Genomic DNA, 15538 nt, shown 5'->3' with positions numbered 1-15538 from the left:
GAATGTTTAGGATTCTGCCTACCATACTTGCAAATATGTCAGTGATCTCTTCAGTTTGGTTGAAGACAATTATTTCCAGAACCCCTTTGGCTCTGGCACAGTAAAATGACTGGATGGGTGAGATGGCAGAGGTGGGGAAACCAGTTATGAATAATTACAATATCCAGGTGAGCTAGCCGGAAGCCAAGAGATCAAGGTGTAGGTAATAGGGGTGGAGGTGTGCACACTGGTCAGGAGTGTTTTTGAAGATAAAGCCAAACAAGATTTGCTGACTCACTGGCTGTCCAATGAGAAAGAGAGCAAGGACGAGTCAAGGATGATTCCACGATTTTGGCCTGAGAAACCAGGATGATGGAGGTGACATGCACCGAGTTCGGAAAGACATGTCCGAGGAGCAGGTGTGGGGAACAATATGTAGTGCTCAGTTTGGGACAAACTTGAGATGCCTCTTAAAACATCCAAGCAGGGACGATGAGTCAACAATCTGATGTGCACTGGTGGCTCACGGGAGAGATGTGAGTGGAGAGCTCCTGGTGTGTAAGATCATTGCTTTGGCCTGAATATTTGTGTGCTCCCCAAATTTATATGCTAAATCATAATGCCTAATGTGACGGTATTTGGAGATGGGGTCTTTGGGAGATGATTAGGTCAGGAGGGCAAAGCTCTCATGAATGGGTTTGGTGCCCTTAGAAAAGAGACCGCCGAGAGCTCCCTCACCCCTTTCACCTACCATGTAAGGGTTATAAAAAGAAGGCACCATTTATGAACCTGAAAGTGGGCTCTCACAAGACACTGAATCTTCCAGTACCTTGACTTGGACTTCCCAGCCTCCAGAACTATGAGAAATAAATTTCTGTTGTTTATAAGCCACTCCGTCTCCAGTATTTTGTTATAGTAGCCCGAACAGACTAAGACGATCACTAAAGGAGTAGGTTTAAAAGATGTGAGAAGAGGCCCAAAGACTGAGCCCAATGTACACCATTGTTAGAAGATGTTCGGGAGACGAAGAGGGTGAACAAAGAACACTAAACAGGAACAGCCAGAAGGTGAGTGTGTGGTGTCCTGAAAGGAAAATCAAGAAAGTGTTCTCAGGAGTAACCAACTATGTTACATGCTGGTGACATAGGCGTATAGTTTTGTTCATTAGTTTAGGTTTGTCCATTCTTTTTAATCTAACAAATTACCACTATTATTTTATCAGGACAATGTTTGCTTAGATTTGTACATGTTTGCCCTTTCACCACGTTTCCCCCAAAATAAGACTGGGTCTTATATTAATTTTTGCTGCAAAAGATGCATTAGGGCTTATGTTCAGGGGATGTCATCCTGAAAAATCATGCTAGGGTTTATTTTACGGTTAGGTCTTATTTCTGGGGAAACACGGTATCTACTCACTATTCCTTCTTATTCCATCCTCCTGGGGTAATTTCCTCCTTTCTAGCACATCCTTTAGACATTTCTTTTATACAGGTTTGTGGGTGGCAAACTGTCAGCTTTTCTTCTAATCAGAACATATCTTTACTTTATTCTTGTTCTTGGAACATAGTAACTGGGCACACTATCCTAGGTTGGCAGTTCTTTTTCAGTATTTTGAAGACATTCTTTCACTCTCTTCTGGCTTCTGGTGTTATTAATGAGAAGTCAGCTGTCACTTTGTCATTCCTTTTTAGGTGATCTTTTCTTTATTTCCCATTTATTTTTTAATGTGGTAAAATACATACAACAAAGAATATACCATTTTAACTATTTTTAGGTGTACAGCTCAGTGGTATTAAGTACATTCACACTGTTGTGCAACCATCACCACCAACCATCTCCAGAACTCTTTTCACCTTGTAAAACTGAAACTCTACCCATTAAACAGTAACTCCTCACTCCCTCTTCCCACCCCAGCCCCTGACAACCACCATTCTACTTTTTGTCTCTATGAATTTGACCACTTGAGGTACCTCACATAAGTGAAATCATACAGTATTTGTCTTTTTGTGACTGGATTATTACACTTAGCATAATGTCCTCAAGGTTCATCTATGTTGTAGCCTGTGTAAGAATTTTGGTTTTTAAGGCTGAATAATATTCCATTGTATGTATATACCACATTTTGTTTATCCATTCATCCATCAGTGGACAGTTGGGTTATTTCTATCTTTTAGCTACTATGACTAATGCTTCTATGAACATGGATGTGCAAAGATATCTTTGAGACCCTGCTTTCAGTTTTTTTGGGTATATTTTTTGGGTCATATGATAATTCTATTTTTATTTTTTTGATAAAAAATCAATACTGTTTTCCACAGTGCCTGTATCACACAAGTTCCAATTTCTCCACATTGTAGTGAAATCCCCCCCACCCCCACCCCCTGGCTGATTTTAAGATATTCTCTTTGTATTTTGAGTTCTTAAGTTTCACTATGGTAAACCCAATTGTATTTTTCTTTCTCTCCTGCCTTCTCTCTGCTTTCTTTCCTTAATCCTGCTTGTGGTATGTTTTGCTTCTAGAATCCACATATTCATGACTTCAGTGAGTTTTGGATAATTCTCAGCTATTATCTTTCTGAATATTACCTCTCTTCCATTCATGTTACGGGACTCTGACAATGTTAGGTCTTCTCATTCTAGCCTCCATATCCTTGTTACTTGTCATATTTTCCATCTCCTTGTCTCTGTTCTACATTCTACGTAATTTTTTCAGATTCATCTTCTAGTTCAAAAGCTCTCTCCTCACTTGTGTCTGATGTGTTGTTTCACATGTAAACAGTTATTTTTAAAATTTCTACTACTATATTTTCAATTTGTAACAGTTCCATTTGGTTGTTTCTCAGATCTGCTTGGCCATTCTTAACTCTCATGGCTTCCTCATTTCATGATGCCATTTTTTATTTCTTTAAACATTTCATACAGTTATATTATAGTCTTTAGATTTCAGTTCTAACATTTGAAGTCCTGTCTAAATCTACCACCTGTTGTTTCTGCTCTTATTCATGGAGGAGTGCCCCTCTTGTCCTTGGTAACCACTTTAGACCACTTACAATTCTGGTTTTGGTTTATGGTTTGTACTTTTTTTGGGGAAGGGAAAGGAGGGAGTGGTCCCTGAAATTTTACCTACTTCCTCTGAGCTCAGTAATGCTTTAATAAGTATGTTTTATTCAGGATATATGGCTGTTTCCTCAGAGTACCTGAAATATTTCATCATTTTGTCAAAAGAGAAAGTCTTATCACTTTCCTTATCACTTTTGGGGGAGGGGTCAGAATATTTATTTTCCATAGAATTCACAGTAAATTATGATTTTGTCCTTTTAAAATAATCCCCCAAATACTTACAAAGAACAATGGTTCAATTTAGCTGTTTTCAAGTTGTAGACTATTATGCCACAGAATACTTAGACAAAAAGAGTTATCAAAGTGTTTAGATTTTAAAATCCACTGAACATGAGACTGCTTAGCAACATGAATCAAAGACTGGAAAATGAAAACAAGAGAATACTCAACAATTTTGGTGTGTTGGCTTATTGTAAAAAAGAAAGAGAGGAAAACATGAGACAAAAGGATAACGTGCTTCCTCTCTCTGGTTTTCCAGACTTAGAAGCATGAGTTTTGACAAGTTATAGGGACTTTGTAATCATATTCTCACCTTTATACTCCCCCCAATAAGATCAGGAGGCTCTTCATCTGTTTCCAAGGCAACATTTACAGAGGCAAACGGACGACTGGCCATCTGCTGCATCTCTCGAAGAAGTTGCTGGTGAGTAGTACAGCAAGAATTAATGCAATGAGTACGGAGGGGGTTTTATTAGAGAATACTACATACTAAAAATGCATCATCTTCCCTTTTTCAAATAAATCAAATCCAGAATGATATTTTTGAAACAGCTGGGGAAAGTTGGACATGAACCAGTACTAGATAACATGAGTATTGTCATTATATTGAAAAAAAATCTTAATCTATTAGATATATATAATTTAGTATGGATATAATGCCATGATGCCTGCTTGCTAAATACATAAAAATAAATGATATAGCCCTATCCCCTCATATTTTTAAAATTTTTATTTATTATTTTAATTATTAGTTTCAGGTGTACCCTCATATTTTTATTACTAGATTAAAGCGAGGCTTTCTTTCTTCCTGCTGAAACTTGAACCAAGTATTTACACAGCAACAAAAACCTGTCCCTCATTACACAGTAGTTAGGAACAGAGGAAGTTCTTTATTCAGAGAAGTAGTGTAAGCTAAAAACACAAATAATTGTGAAGTTTTGCGGAGTTAGAGGGACAAGCAGAGGCTCTGGATTTAGGGTGACTTGGATGTGAATTCCTGTGCCAATTTAGCAGTTGTGACCTTAAAAAAAAAAGTATTTAAAGTCTGTGGGCATGAGTTCCTTCCTTTCTGAAATGGGGTTTTAATCCCATCGATGTGTCAGCTGGATCAAATGAGATACTTTAACTAACACAGTGCCCGGCAGACGGTGGGTGGCCAATCACATATCATTAAAGATGTCAGAGATCTGGGCATGTTATTGAAGCTTTGAGGTTATGTCACGGAAGACGACCCCCTTGGAACTACTGTAGAAGTGAGAATCTTGGGCTGGGTAGATCATGGCTGTTTTAGAAGGACATTTTTATGTTATTTTCTTAAATTACCCATAATAACATTCCTACATCTCATAAAGCTGTTGGTCTCTTTACTCAAAAAATATATGCAGCAACTTACTCTGGGTTGTGTGTGTGCTATTCTTTTTTTTTTTTTTTTTTTAATTGGGGAAGGGGAACAGAACTTTATTGGGGAATAGTGTGTATTTCCAGGACTTTTTTTTTATTGGGGGACAGTGGTGTGTTATTTCCAGGACTCATCCACTCCATCCAGGACAAGTTGTCTTTTCAGTCTTAGTTGTGGAGGGCACAGCTCAGCTCCAGTAGCTGTTGTTAGTTGCAGGGGTGCAGCCCATCATCCCATGCAGGAGTCGAACCGGCAACCTTGTGTTTGAGAGCATGCGCTCCAACCAACTGAGCCATCTGGACACTCGGGAGCTCAGTGGCAGCTCATTGACTTCATTCTAGTTGCAGAGGGTGCAGCTTGCTGGCCCATCTGGGAATCGAACCAGCAGCCCTGTTGCCCAGAGCTTGTGCTCTAACCAACTGAGCCACCCGTCCACCCGTGTGTGTGCTATTCTAAGTGCTGGAGTCACAGGAAGACAGAGTGTCTACCCTACTCCAGTTCTCATTTTAGTTCCTTTATGAAGAGTGAAGGAGATAATGTGCGTAAAAGTATTTAAAACAGCCTGGGATGTAGCAAGGACATTAAGCAGTGCTAACTGCTATTGTTTTTGTTGTTATAAATAACAACAAATCATTTCTTCTACAACTCTGAGAGGAATAAATCATGACTGACAGTTCAGAAATGATGAAATATATTCTGAATGGTCAGGTTCACAGTAACAGAGAAATTTTAAGTCACATGAGTAAAAGCTGAGTTTACTGGCTGATCAATTGCATAATAAACACAGCTTTTTTAAAACATCTTTTTTCTACAAGGTGTTCACCTTTTCCTTATTTTCTTTCATGTATGTTGTAAATATTTTCCAATTGTTTGTCTTGTTATTCATTTATTTATTTTTATATACTTCAGTATTAATTTTTATGTAGGCAAATCTCTACTGTATTTCAGTATCTGAAAATAGTAATTTTGTCCCAATAGTAAGAAAACTTTTTATTTCTCTTTCTCTTAGTTCACAATCTAAAATATCCAGAACAAAATTAAGTGAATGTGAAGATTAACATGATTATTAGATGACCTGTGAAGAAAGAAGTCTCAATTTTAAAGCCCAGTTCAGCTTCTAGGTGACTGTGTGATGATGGGTAAGTTACTTTGCCTCTCTGAGCCTCCCTTATCTGTGAAATAGGGCTGGTGTCAGTAACTATTTCATAGGGTTGTTGTAAGGAATAAATTAGCTAATCTATATAAAACCTCTTAGAACAGTGCCTGGTATTTAGAAATGCTCAAATTTCAGCTCTTATTATGACTAACTTGCCTGGATTTTATTGATACAACCACTAATATTTTTTCATCTAGATATTCTTCAAAGTGTTAAAGAGGTATTATTTTTGAGTTTACTAAGAGTTTTATTTTTAAACTAGAAATGAGTGCTAAATTTCAAAATGACTAAATGGTTACTTGGCTGCTACTAAAATTTTAGGTATTGTTTTTTACCCACTGATGTAACATTCTAATAGGTTTTCTGGTATAAAATGATCCTTTTATTACACTGATAAGTTACATTGCTGCACATACAGTCATTATACCACTGGCCTTTATTTTTTGGTGCTACCTTTCTCAGGTTATGGTTTCAAGGTTTCTATGCATAACATGATTTAGGACTCTCTTAACCTTTCCATCTTATCCTTTGCTCTGTAACAGTATATATGTTTTGGAAATAATTCTCATAAACACATCTGGAGGAATAGACTATTATTATCTCCATAAACTCATCTCAAATTGAAACTCCCTGGATCTAATGCCGTACGTGGGGAGAGTAATATTTTGACAAGTTTTCAATTCCTTCCCTGGTTACTAGTTTATTGTGACACCCACTTCTTTCTTACTCCATCTGGATAAGTTGTATTTTTTTTTTTCAGAACATTGTATAATTCATTGGGATTTTAAAATGTCTTAGTAACAAGCTATTAAAAAAATCCTCTGGGGGCTGGCCCGGTGGCTCAGGCGGTTGGAGCTCCTAACTCCGAAGGCTGCCGGTTCGATTCCCACATGGGCCAGTGTGCTCTCAACCACAAGGTTGCCGGTTCGAGTCCTGCAAGGGATGGTGGGCTGCGCCCCCTGCAACTAGCAACTGGTAACTGGACCTGGAGCTGAGCTGCGCCCTCCACAACTAAGACTGAAAGGACAACAACTTGAAGCTGAACAGCACCCTCCACAACTAAGAGTGAAAGGACAACAACTTGACTTGACAAAAAAAAAAAAAAGTCCTGGAAGTACACACTGTACCCCAATAAAGTCCTGTTCCCCTTCCCCAATTAAAAAATATTAAAAAAAGAAAATCCTCTGAACACGTTATACACTGAATTTTAAAAATAATAATGAGGATGCAACAATATGTCTATGATAACATCACCTTTACATGGGTCAGAAAAGGCATCATGGCCCCCAGGAGGTCCATATCCTGGAGCCTATCTTAACACCATTACAGACACTAGTGTCCTATGAACAGTGCTGAAGGCTGAGTGCTTCTGAGTTTTAATTTATTTTAAAAAAATTTTATTGGGGAACAGTGTGTTTCTCCAGGGCCCATCAGCTCCAAGTCGTTGTCCTTCAATCTAGTCATGGAGGGCGCAGCTCACTGGCCCGTGCAGGAATCGAACTGGCAACCAACTGAGCCATCCGGCCGCCCCACTGTGAGTTTTAATTTTAGATATTCCCGTTCTCTTCTAAATCTTGCCTAGAGAGCAATTTTTATATAGAAAAAGCTATTAGTAGATAGAACGAAGGGGCGCATGTAATCTAGATCTTAGTGCGTTTCCATTAGCAGTAATGCAATAGACATGATGACTAAAAGGCAGCGTATTAACAAGTGAAAGTTGCAATAAAGTTCTTATGTTGTAATTTTTAACCAGGTTTATTTGATTTGTCAATTGTAAATATTTGTTTGACTTACTAGTTTTGGAATGGAGCTCTGCAAATAAATCAAGACTGATTAAAAAAATGAAACTCAAGCAAAAATTTAATTCGTGACATCTTTATCTTTCTTTGAATAATGAGAAATTTTTGAGATGCTTAAAGGGCTGATTTTACTCTCATTCTTATGAAAGGCTCTTGTGAAGGCAATGCTCCTGAGTCCTCAGATCTCCAGCCTAAGTGAAGGACCGGGCTTCTGGCAGGAAGGGGAAAACTGGCATTTATAAGTCAGTACTAGAGTTTCCTTTCACAAAGTTAAAACCATGTGGGGCAGAATTAGTTACACTTTATATAGCACCAGTTGAAGTCTACTGACCATCTAGAAAGGGTAGCATTATTCTCACTGTGGATGTCTCCATCGGTTATCACTAAATAGCTAACACTGACTTGCTTAAGAGAAATATGCAGAAAGGAAAAAGCTCTTACAGAGATTGTTCATTTCTATCCACTGAGGCTTACCTCTCTACGCCTGGAGGCCCAACAACTTTGTTTGATCTTCCAAACCACAGCAGCCACCAGGAGCAAAGAGAGGAAACAACTGTGAGAAAGGAAAAGTACCAAGTTATTATCCCAGCCCCCAGAATCAGCACCACTGTCATCCACACCTCAGGCCAGGCAGGGAAACATCCCCCCAGATACCACCTCCAAGCTCCTCTTTGATGAGTCATCACAAATAGGAAGCAAAATGTGAGAAGACTTTGATAGGCTGAGCTTCCTGACCCAACATTTAGACTATATTTCCCCACAGATACTCAAGGTACTCGGAGAGAGCTCTGACCTCCCACTGGAACTTTATCAGAATGGCCCATCATGGCTTATCCCAAATAAGAAAAATAATTCTAAGATAATTATGACAAATAACAAGCACGTTATTTAATCAAAATTAGCAAACATTCATTGGTAAAGTCTAATAAAATGAGATGTTATTAAAGTAACAATCGACTTTGTATAAGAGGTAAATGTAGAATAAATTTACGTGTAATTATATATTCATGCTGCCAGGCAGCAGCGTACCTGTCTGTCCCCTCGTACCTACCCCTAAAGAAAGGAGAGTCTGTGAGACAGAAGTCTGCTTCACTTTGTGCTTTTACACCTTATGTCTCCCTGTTTGGCCCCAAAGGATGGCTGGTTAGTCAATAAAGGAACAACCTAAGCCAGGCACAGTTGCATAGGGGCCATCTGGAGAACTCACAGGGCTGATAGAGGCGGGCACAGACCCCCACCTTCCCCAGGCTAAGGAGAGCCTCTGCCTCTGCGGCTACATTCCTTCCCACATTCTGTTTGGGAAGAGATTCAATAATGTGATAACATCAGTTCTCCATCTATTCATATGCATAAAGTTTTGTCCCTTGGGGAGGTACACACATCCTGAGACTTATGGTTCTGGTTGCTTGCAGGCAAGGGTGATTAGTTTGAATCAGTTTCCCACTATAATGTGTGAAATTCACAGATCTTGAGATTAACAAGCTTTATTTCCTCATTTGTTAATCAATGAAAGCTATGCGTTGGCCCAGTTTGGGGCTCAGTCCTTTGAGGCTGGAGTCCCTTCGCCCAGCTTGCACTGTATTCTTGGCTACTCTATTTCTTAACCCTGCGCCGCCCTTCCTGCTTCCCACAGCTCTTGTTGCGCTGGACGCGACACATTCAATTATATTTTTATAAAGTAAATACATACTTTTCTTTGTGTGTGTGTTTTTTTTTTCTTTTTTGTAAAATAGAACTATCAAACTCAAGCCAACACCTTTCTTAAAAGTATTAGGAGAGACTAATTCCCAGTGGCCATGTAACTGCAAGTGATTTCAACTTTCTCTCAGTTATAAACCAGGCACTGAATGGTTTGAAAAGCTACTATGACAGCAGAGAAAAACTAACTTCTGGTTAAAAGGATTAATGAGCCTAACAAAATATGCCTCTTAGGTAACTGCTTATTTTGAAACTGGCATTTTCACTTATTAACTTTTAAAAGAGGCTTGCTACAGAGTATTATTCTAGAGTGTTCCACAGGCATGAGGCTGTTGGCTCCTGGAGTCAGGAACCCTCTTGCTGAGCTCTGCATTTGCAGGATGGGGCGGCTTCCTGAATGTCAGTCTCAGTGCATCCAATGCTGACCCCAAGGCAGCCTCCCATGCTGGCTGGAAAAAGGTGCTCTCCACTGTAAGATGCTCTGATGACTGAACTTCTCCTCTTTCAGAAACAGACACCTCAAGGCTCTGACATTCTACCACTTCCCCAAGATGCACAAGAGTGGGCACCTGACGAAAGAGAAGGGGCCCCAGGGTCATCACTAAGTAGAAAGCCTTCAGTTCCTATCTTGCTGGGCCTCTCGGCTGTCCTGACACTGCCAGTCCTTCCTCCTCCCTGAGTCTGTTTTCCTTTTTATCAGTACTTCATGGGGCCCGCTCCTGTTCTAGACTCATGGAACACATCGATGAACAGAACAAAAGACCACTGTTCCCATGGAGTTTACATTCTAGCAGGTGGAGACAAACAGCAGACAATACCAAAAAGCAAATTATGGAGCATGTCAGAAGGTAGTAAATGCCACAGAAAGAAAACATGATAAAGGAAAAGAGGTTGAGCGTGCCACCAGCACTCTAAAGCAGGATGGTCACATGGGCCTTACTTCTTGAGAAGGCACAGGTGAACAAAGACCTGAAGGAGGTGTGGGAGGTGGTGTTGGGATGTCGACAGAAACACCCCTGGGCAACGGGCCCAGCCGGTGCAAGGCCTGGGATTGCTTGAGGAACCCCAGGAGGCCAGGCTGGAGTGGAGTGAGGAGGCCAGAGATGAAGGCAGAGATGTAAGGAGATGGGAGGTCATGGAGGGCCCTATGGGCGTAAGGGTGTCGGATTTTACTGAGGGAGGTGAGGAGCCCGTGCAGGGTTTTGAACAGAGAAGTGTCGTGATTTCACTTACACCGTGGAAACCATTAGGGTTCTCATGGCAGAAATAGGGAAACCAGTAGTCTAGATGACACATGGCAGTGGCTCAGACTGGAGTGGTAGTAGCAGGGGTGTGAAAAGCACTCTGGAATCTGGCCATAGATTGAAGGTCGAGTAAACAGGATTTCCTGATGGGATATAGGTTATGGAAGAAAGAGAGGAATCAAGGTTTTTTTGACTGAGGGGGCTGCCATCAACCTAGATGGGGAAGGCTCTGGGTGAGCAGGTACAAGACAGCAGATTAGAAGTTTAGTTATGGACATGCTGAGTTCTGAGATATCTACTCGACAGCCACGGGGAGATGTTAGGGGCACATACAAGAGCCTGGCGTCTAGGTGCCAGTTCTGGGCTGGACACTGCATTTGGGAGTCATCATCACATATACGGTATTTGAAGTAATCAGTCTGGATGAGGTCACCAAGGGACTGAGTACAAATACGTAAGAATGCCCTAGGGGGCACCCCAACAGTGAGAAACTGGGGAGAACATGAAGAGGCAGTAAAGGAATCTGAGAAGAAGAGTAACCTCAGTCTTTCTTGGTTTCCATGCATAATCCTGATTTTTGTTATTTTTATTCTAATAGAGAAACACAAGGAGGCAGCAAATCCACATGGAAGGACAGGAAGCGAATGAGAACAGCTTCGAAATTGGTCAAGACACTGCTGATGCAGCTGAGTTCCGGGCTGGCTGGACGCTGGTCAGCGGCTTCTCTTGGGACCGCCCTCTCAATACAGAGCTGTAAAACAGCGAAGCCCAGAAGTCTGTGCCCCTTTCCCCCCAGGCCTGGGTGGGGCTTCTGTCTTCTATGCAGACCTATTGAAAACACCAACCCAGCTCCTTCTGCATGTTCCAGCTTTAAGAAGTGACACAAACAGCATACCAACATACAGTGACTGTCCCTCAAAGCTGATACATGATGATTTCTCCTAGGATAATACAACAATGAAGGATTTACTAGCTTTTTCAAAAAAGCTGGCACTTACTGATACAACCTCCCTTCTTTTTCTCCTACCACTAATTTATTTGGTACAGTGTTCACCCTGCTACAGTCCCTCTTATCAACTGTTTTCTGTATTTTTAAATACAAATGTAATTTAAAGAAATGTATCATGAAAAATTTCAAACATACACAGAAATAGAACAGTCTAGGGAATTCCTATATGCCCATTACCTAACCTTGATAATTATTCCCATTTTGCCAATGTCATTCAAATGTCACTCTTAACGTTTACCTTCCAACTCTAGGACACTGACCCCAGGAAAAGGGTCCCTTACTTCCTGTCAACACTGTACCTAAGGAGAAATCAAGAATCCTTTAGCCTCGTTTGTTCTAAACTTGTCTCTGCCTCTCAGAGGCTTATACTTTCCTGAGACTTCTCAAAAATCCATGCCTTCATTCTAGTTCTTTTCATCTTTTGTATGTTTTTTGAAAACTCATAATTTGTCTAAAAGCTCCGAGAAACAGACTATTTCTCACCAGCTCAACTATAATTTTTGAGTGCCCTGAAGTTTCCTTCTGGAGAGTGAGGCTATTAAAGAATGGTCTTTTCTTGTGCGTACAAGTCTAGCCTTCCTAAAACAACATATTCATTTCCTGGCCCGGTCCTGACCTCCCAGCCAGCCTGAGCATAGAGACACTGCAGCTTCTTCCCAAGTGCTTGTGATTTGCACTTCACCACTCTGATCAGAATGAGATCTGGAGCAGCAGGACCCCATTACTTCCATCTTCTGGAAAATGAATTGGTCAATGAGTCATGGATTTGTCAAATGTCTGCTGTCTATCCGACAAGAGTCTCAGCAGAAATTCAGATAATCAAATTTTATGAAAACATTGTACCTTGCCTACATTAAGAATTTCCCATTACATTCCCCCTTTGGGCCAGGTAGTGTGACATCACCTGTTTCTCCTTTTTATCCTCACTCAAATGTTGCCCTCTAAGGCACCTGTAACCCCAGCCACAGATTTTCAGTGGTGTGTCTCTCCTCCTCTTACTAGTAACAGTCATCCTAACCACAGTGCATCATCCCAGACACAAAACCCTTTCGCATACATTACTCATTTGATTGTCAGAGCAAGCAAGGGAGTGGGTCTTATTATCTTCCTCTTTATACACAAGGCTCTTACTGGAGTCTGGAGAAACATCTCAGTAAGACACAAACAAGGCTTAACAGATTTGTCAGGATCTAGAGTTTACTTCACTGCTTGAGTCTGAATGATGTTTTAGAACTCTCCTCACACTGGTTTTCATATTTGAATCACTGAGCCCCTCCCCCATCTAATTCTCTTTTTTGTATTATATGAGCTGTTCTTCAGAGTGCTGAGGATTACCTGGAATCCTTTCCTCCTCTCCTTATATGTTTCCCGCAAATCCTTTTGGACCTGGTTAACTTGCTCTGGGAAAATATTTTCTTTCCCATTCTCATGAAAAGGACTCTATTCTCTGTCAAAAGCTCATCACTCCTAGTTCTTAAACAAAATCCAGAAGTTCTGTATTCTTTTCCAAAGGTTCCACCTTCAAAAGGGAGAAGTGATGGAAACACCATCTGCGCTTGTTTATTACACAAGACTCTGTGGTCCCTAAAGACGCCGATGGTTCCATTCAGTCTTCCGCCAATCAGCAGAAGTGATAATCCTCACGGGACTGGTACTTGGCAGCAGGGCCATCTCATTCAGTACACGTTCCAAGAATAGAGCACACCTGCTACTGGAACTACTGAGTTAGCCTGTGGTCCCTGCATCCCTTTAAAAGCAAGCCACTAACCAGCACCACTAGCTTTTTTCCCTCAGAGAGGGTGGTGCCTATGGTTCCTTATGACCCTGCGCTTCTGAGGGGTTAGTTTTCTTTCCACATATACTTGAGCATGATGCTAACGGTATGTGTGTGTACAGGGATGAACAAGAGAGTGTTCCTGCTCTCTTGAAGCTTTGAGTCTCAATGTGGACACATATTAAGTAAAACAAAAAATTGTGGTAAGTACCATGATGGAATATGGTTCTATGGGAGAGAAGAGCCAGGAGAGATGGATTAGTTTGGGGTTCTGGGATAGAATCTTGGAGGAAGTGACACTATGCCAAGATTTGAAGGTAAGAGTGGTATAATCAAAAATATACATTTGGTCTTTGTCCTGAGTTCCTGGCACAGAGCTTCTGAAAACCCCTGACATTTCCTGAGCAATAGAAGTGACCCCCAACCCCTTTTTGAAACACAGATACACAAAATAGCTTTACTGCAATAGCCAAAATCTAGAGAAATCCCAATGTGCTATAATAAAAACAAGTAGGGCACAGTCCAAGAAGGGGTGGACTCTGGGGTGAATGTGCCAGGATGTGACTAAAGAGAACAGACGCTAAGGCTGGGTTTTGAAGGAGGTAAGATACGAGAGGTCAGGAGGTGAACAGGGACCTTTGAGGCACATGCAGAGAACCAGACTGAGTGCACTGCCCCTCCAGGCCCTGCTGCTCACATGGCCAAAAAGAAAGGAAATGACAATTATTTTAGAGGAATTCATAATTTGGTGGAAGTCACAGGGCAAAGATCCATGAAATACTGTATTTGCAAGAATACAGGATGATTCTGTGGCCCTATGCTGGAGGAACTGTGGAAGATGGCTGGTGTCATTGAGTCCTGGCTGCCTGGCACTAAGCAGAATGAAATGTTGGGAATAGTGGCAAGAGACCTTGGGATTTTAACTTTTCTGTGGTAACCCAAGAGGGGGCAGTTTCCTTCTGAAATCTACATTTCTATGGAAGGAAGAGATTTCCTTGTAAATGGGTAGAACTTTCATCAAATTTCCAGCATTCCATATTGCTGGCACTGCATCATTTGGGGCAGAGGTCCTGTCCCCACTCAGCTCCAATGAACTAAGCTGGACATACTCTGAAAAAAGGAAATGAAGTAGAGAGTGAATTTCTGGCCCAGTGGGTGGTGTGGCCTTGGAATTAGAGATCATTTGATATCCTGCATTGATTCATTGACAAGTTTCTGAAGTCTACCCATTTGGGAAAAAAGTAAAGCTATATCCAAATATTAATAGATTCCAGATGGATAAAGGAAGACCTAAACATAAAAAAAGGAGGTACTCATGAAGAAAACATAGGAAAAGACGGTCAGATGTGCTTGGTGAAAAATACCAGGAAAGACAAACAACTGAAGACACACACATGCTAACAGTTACAAAATATAACGAGGTCCTAAATTTCAGTAAGAAAAAGGCAAATAGAAATGTGGTCATAGGATACGGACAGGTAATTCAAAATGAGAGCTATAAGAGATCAGTAAATATTACTCATAATTAAAAGAAGTCCAAATTAAAACAAGATACCAATGATACTTCCCAGATTAGCAAAGTTAAAAATAATGACAATTTCTAGGGTTGCTAAGAACTAATAATAGTAGTAACAAGAGAGAGAGGCAGAAATAGTAAGATAAATTACATTCCTGCTGCAGGAGTGTAAATTCATGCAACTGTCCTGAGGGGACATCTGGCAGTGTTTCCCCATTTTGATATAGCAATTATAGAATAAAAAACTATTGAGAGAATATTCACAGAAAAATGCAGACATATGCAACAAACATTGAGGACAATTTAAGAGTAAGTCAAAAGAGGAATGGTTAAATAAAATATGGTACTCATACTATGGGAAAAGTTGTTTAAAAAATGAGGTATATCACTGTTGGTGGGAATGCAGACTGGTGCAGCCGCTATAGAAGGCAGTGTGTAAGAAGAGAATTACCATATGACCCAGCAATCCCTCTCCTGGGTATATACCCAAAAAATCTGAAAACATTTATCTGTAAAGACATATGTGCTCCAATGTTCATTGCAGCTTTATTTACAGTGGCCAAGACATGGAAACAACCAAAATGTCCTTCGATAGATGAACGGATAAAGAAGTTGCGGTATATAT

The 15538-nt window shown here is 40.6% G+C and overlaps 1 protein-coding gene across 2 annotated transcripts in view; it reads right to left on the bottom strand.

The window, feature by feature from the left end:
• Positions 1–15538, bottom strand: part of ATRN (attractin) — a 144684-nt gene that overhangs the window by 8102 nt on the left and 121044 nt on the right. For both annotated transcript variants that reach the window (XM_088789240.1, XM_088789238.1), the window contains exons 26-27: positions 8147–8225; positions 3632–3739 (exon numbers count right to left, since the gene is read on the bottom strand). In XM_088789240.1, coding sequence (XP_088645366.1) covers positions 3632–3739; positions 8147–8225 — 187 coding nt within the window. The remainder of the gene's footprint in view (positions 1–3631; positions 3740–8146; positions 8226–15538) is intronic.

This window comes from Rhinolophus sinicus, chromosome 13, assembly GCF_057876585.1.
Source record: "Rhinolophus sinicus isolate RSI-liver-muscle chromosome 13, RSI-T2T, whole genome shotgun sequence".
Lineage (NCBI taxonomy): Eukaryota > Metazoa > Chordata > Mammalia > Chiroptera > Rhinolophidae > Rhinolophus > Rhinolophus sinicus.
Note: the sequence above shows the minus strand (reverse complement) of the source record. Positions and strands in the feature narration are given on the sequence as shown.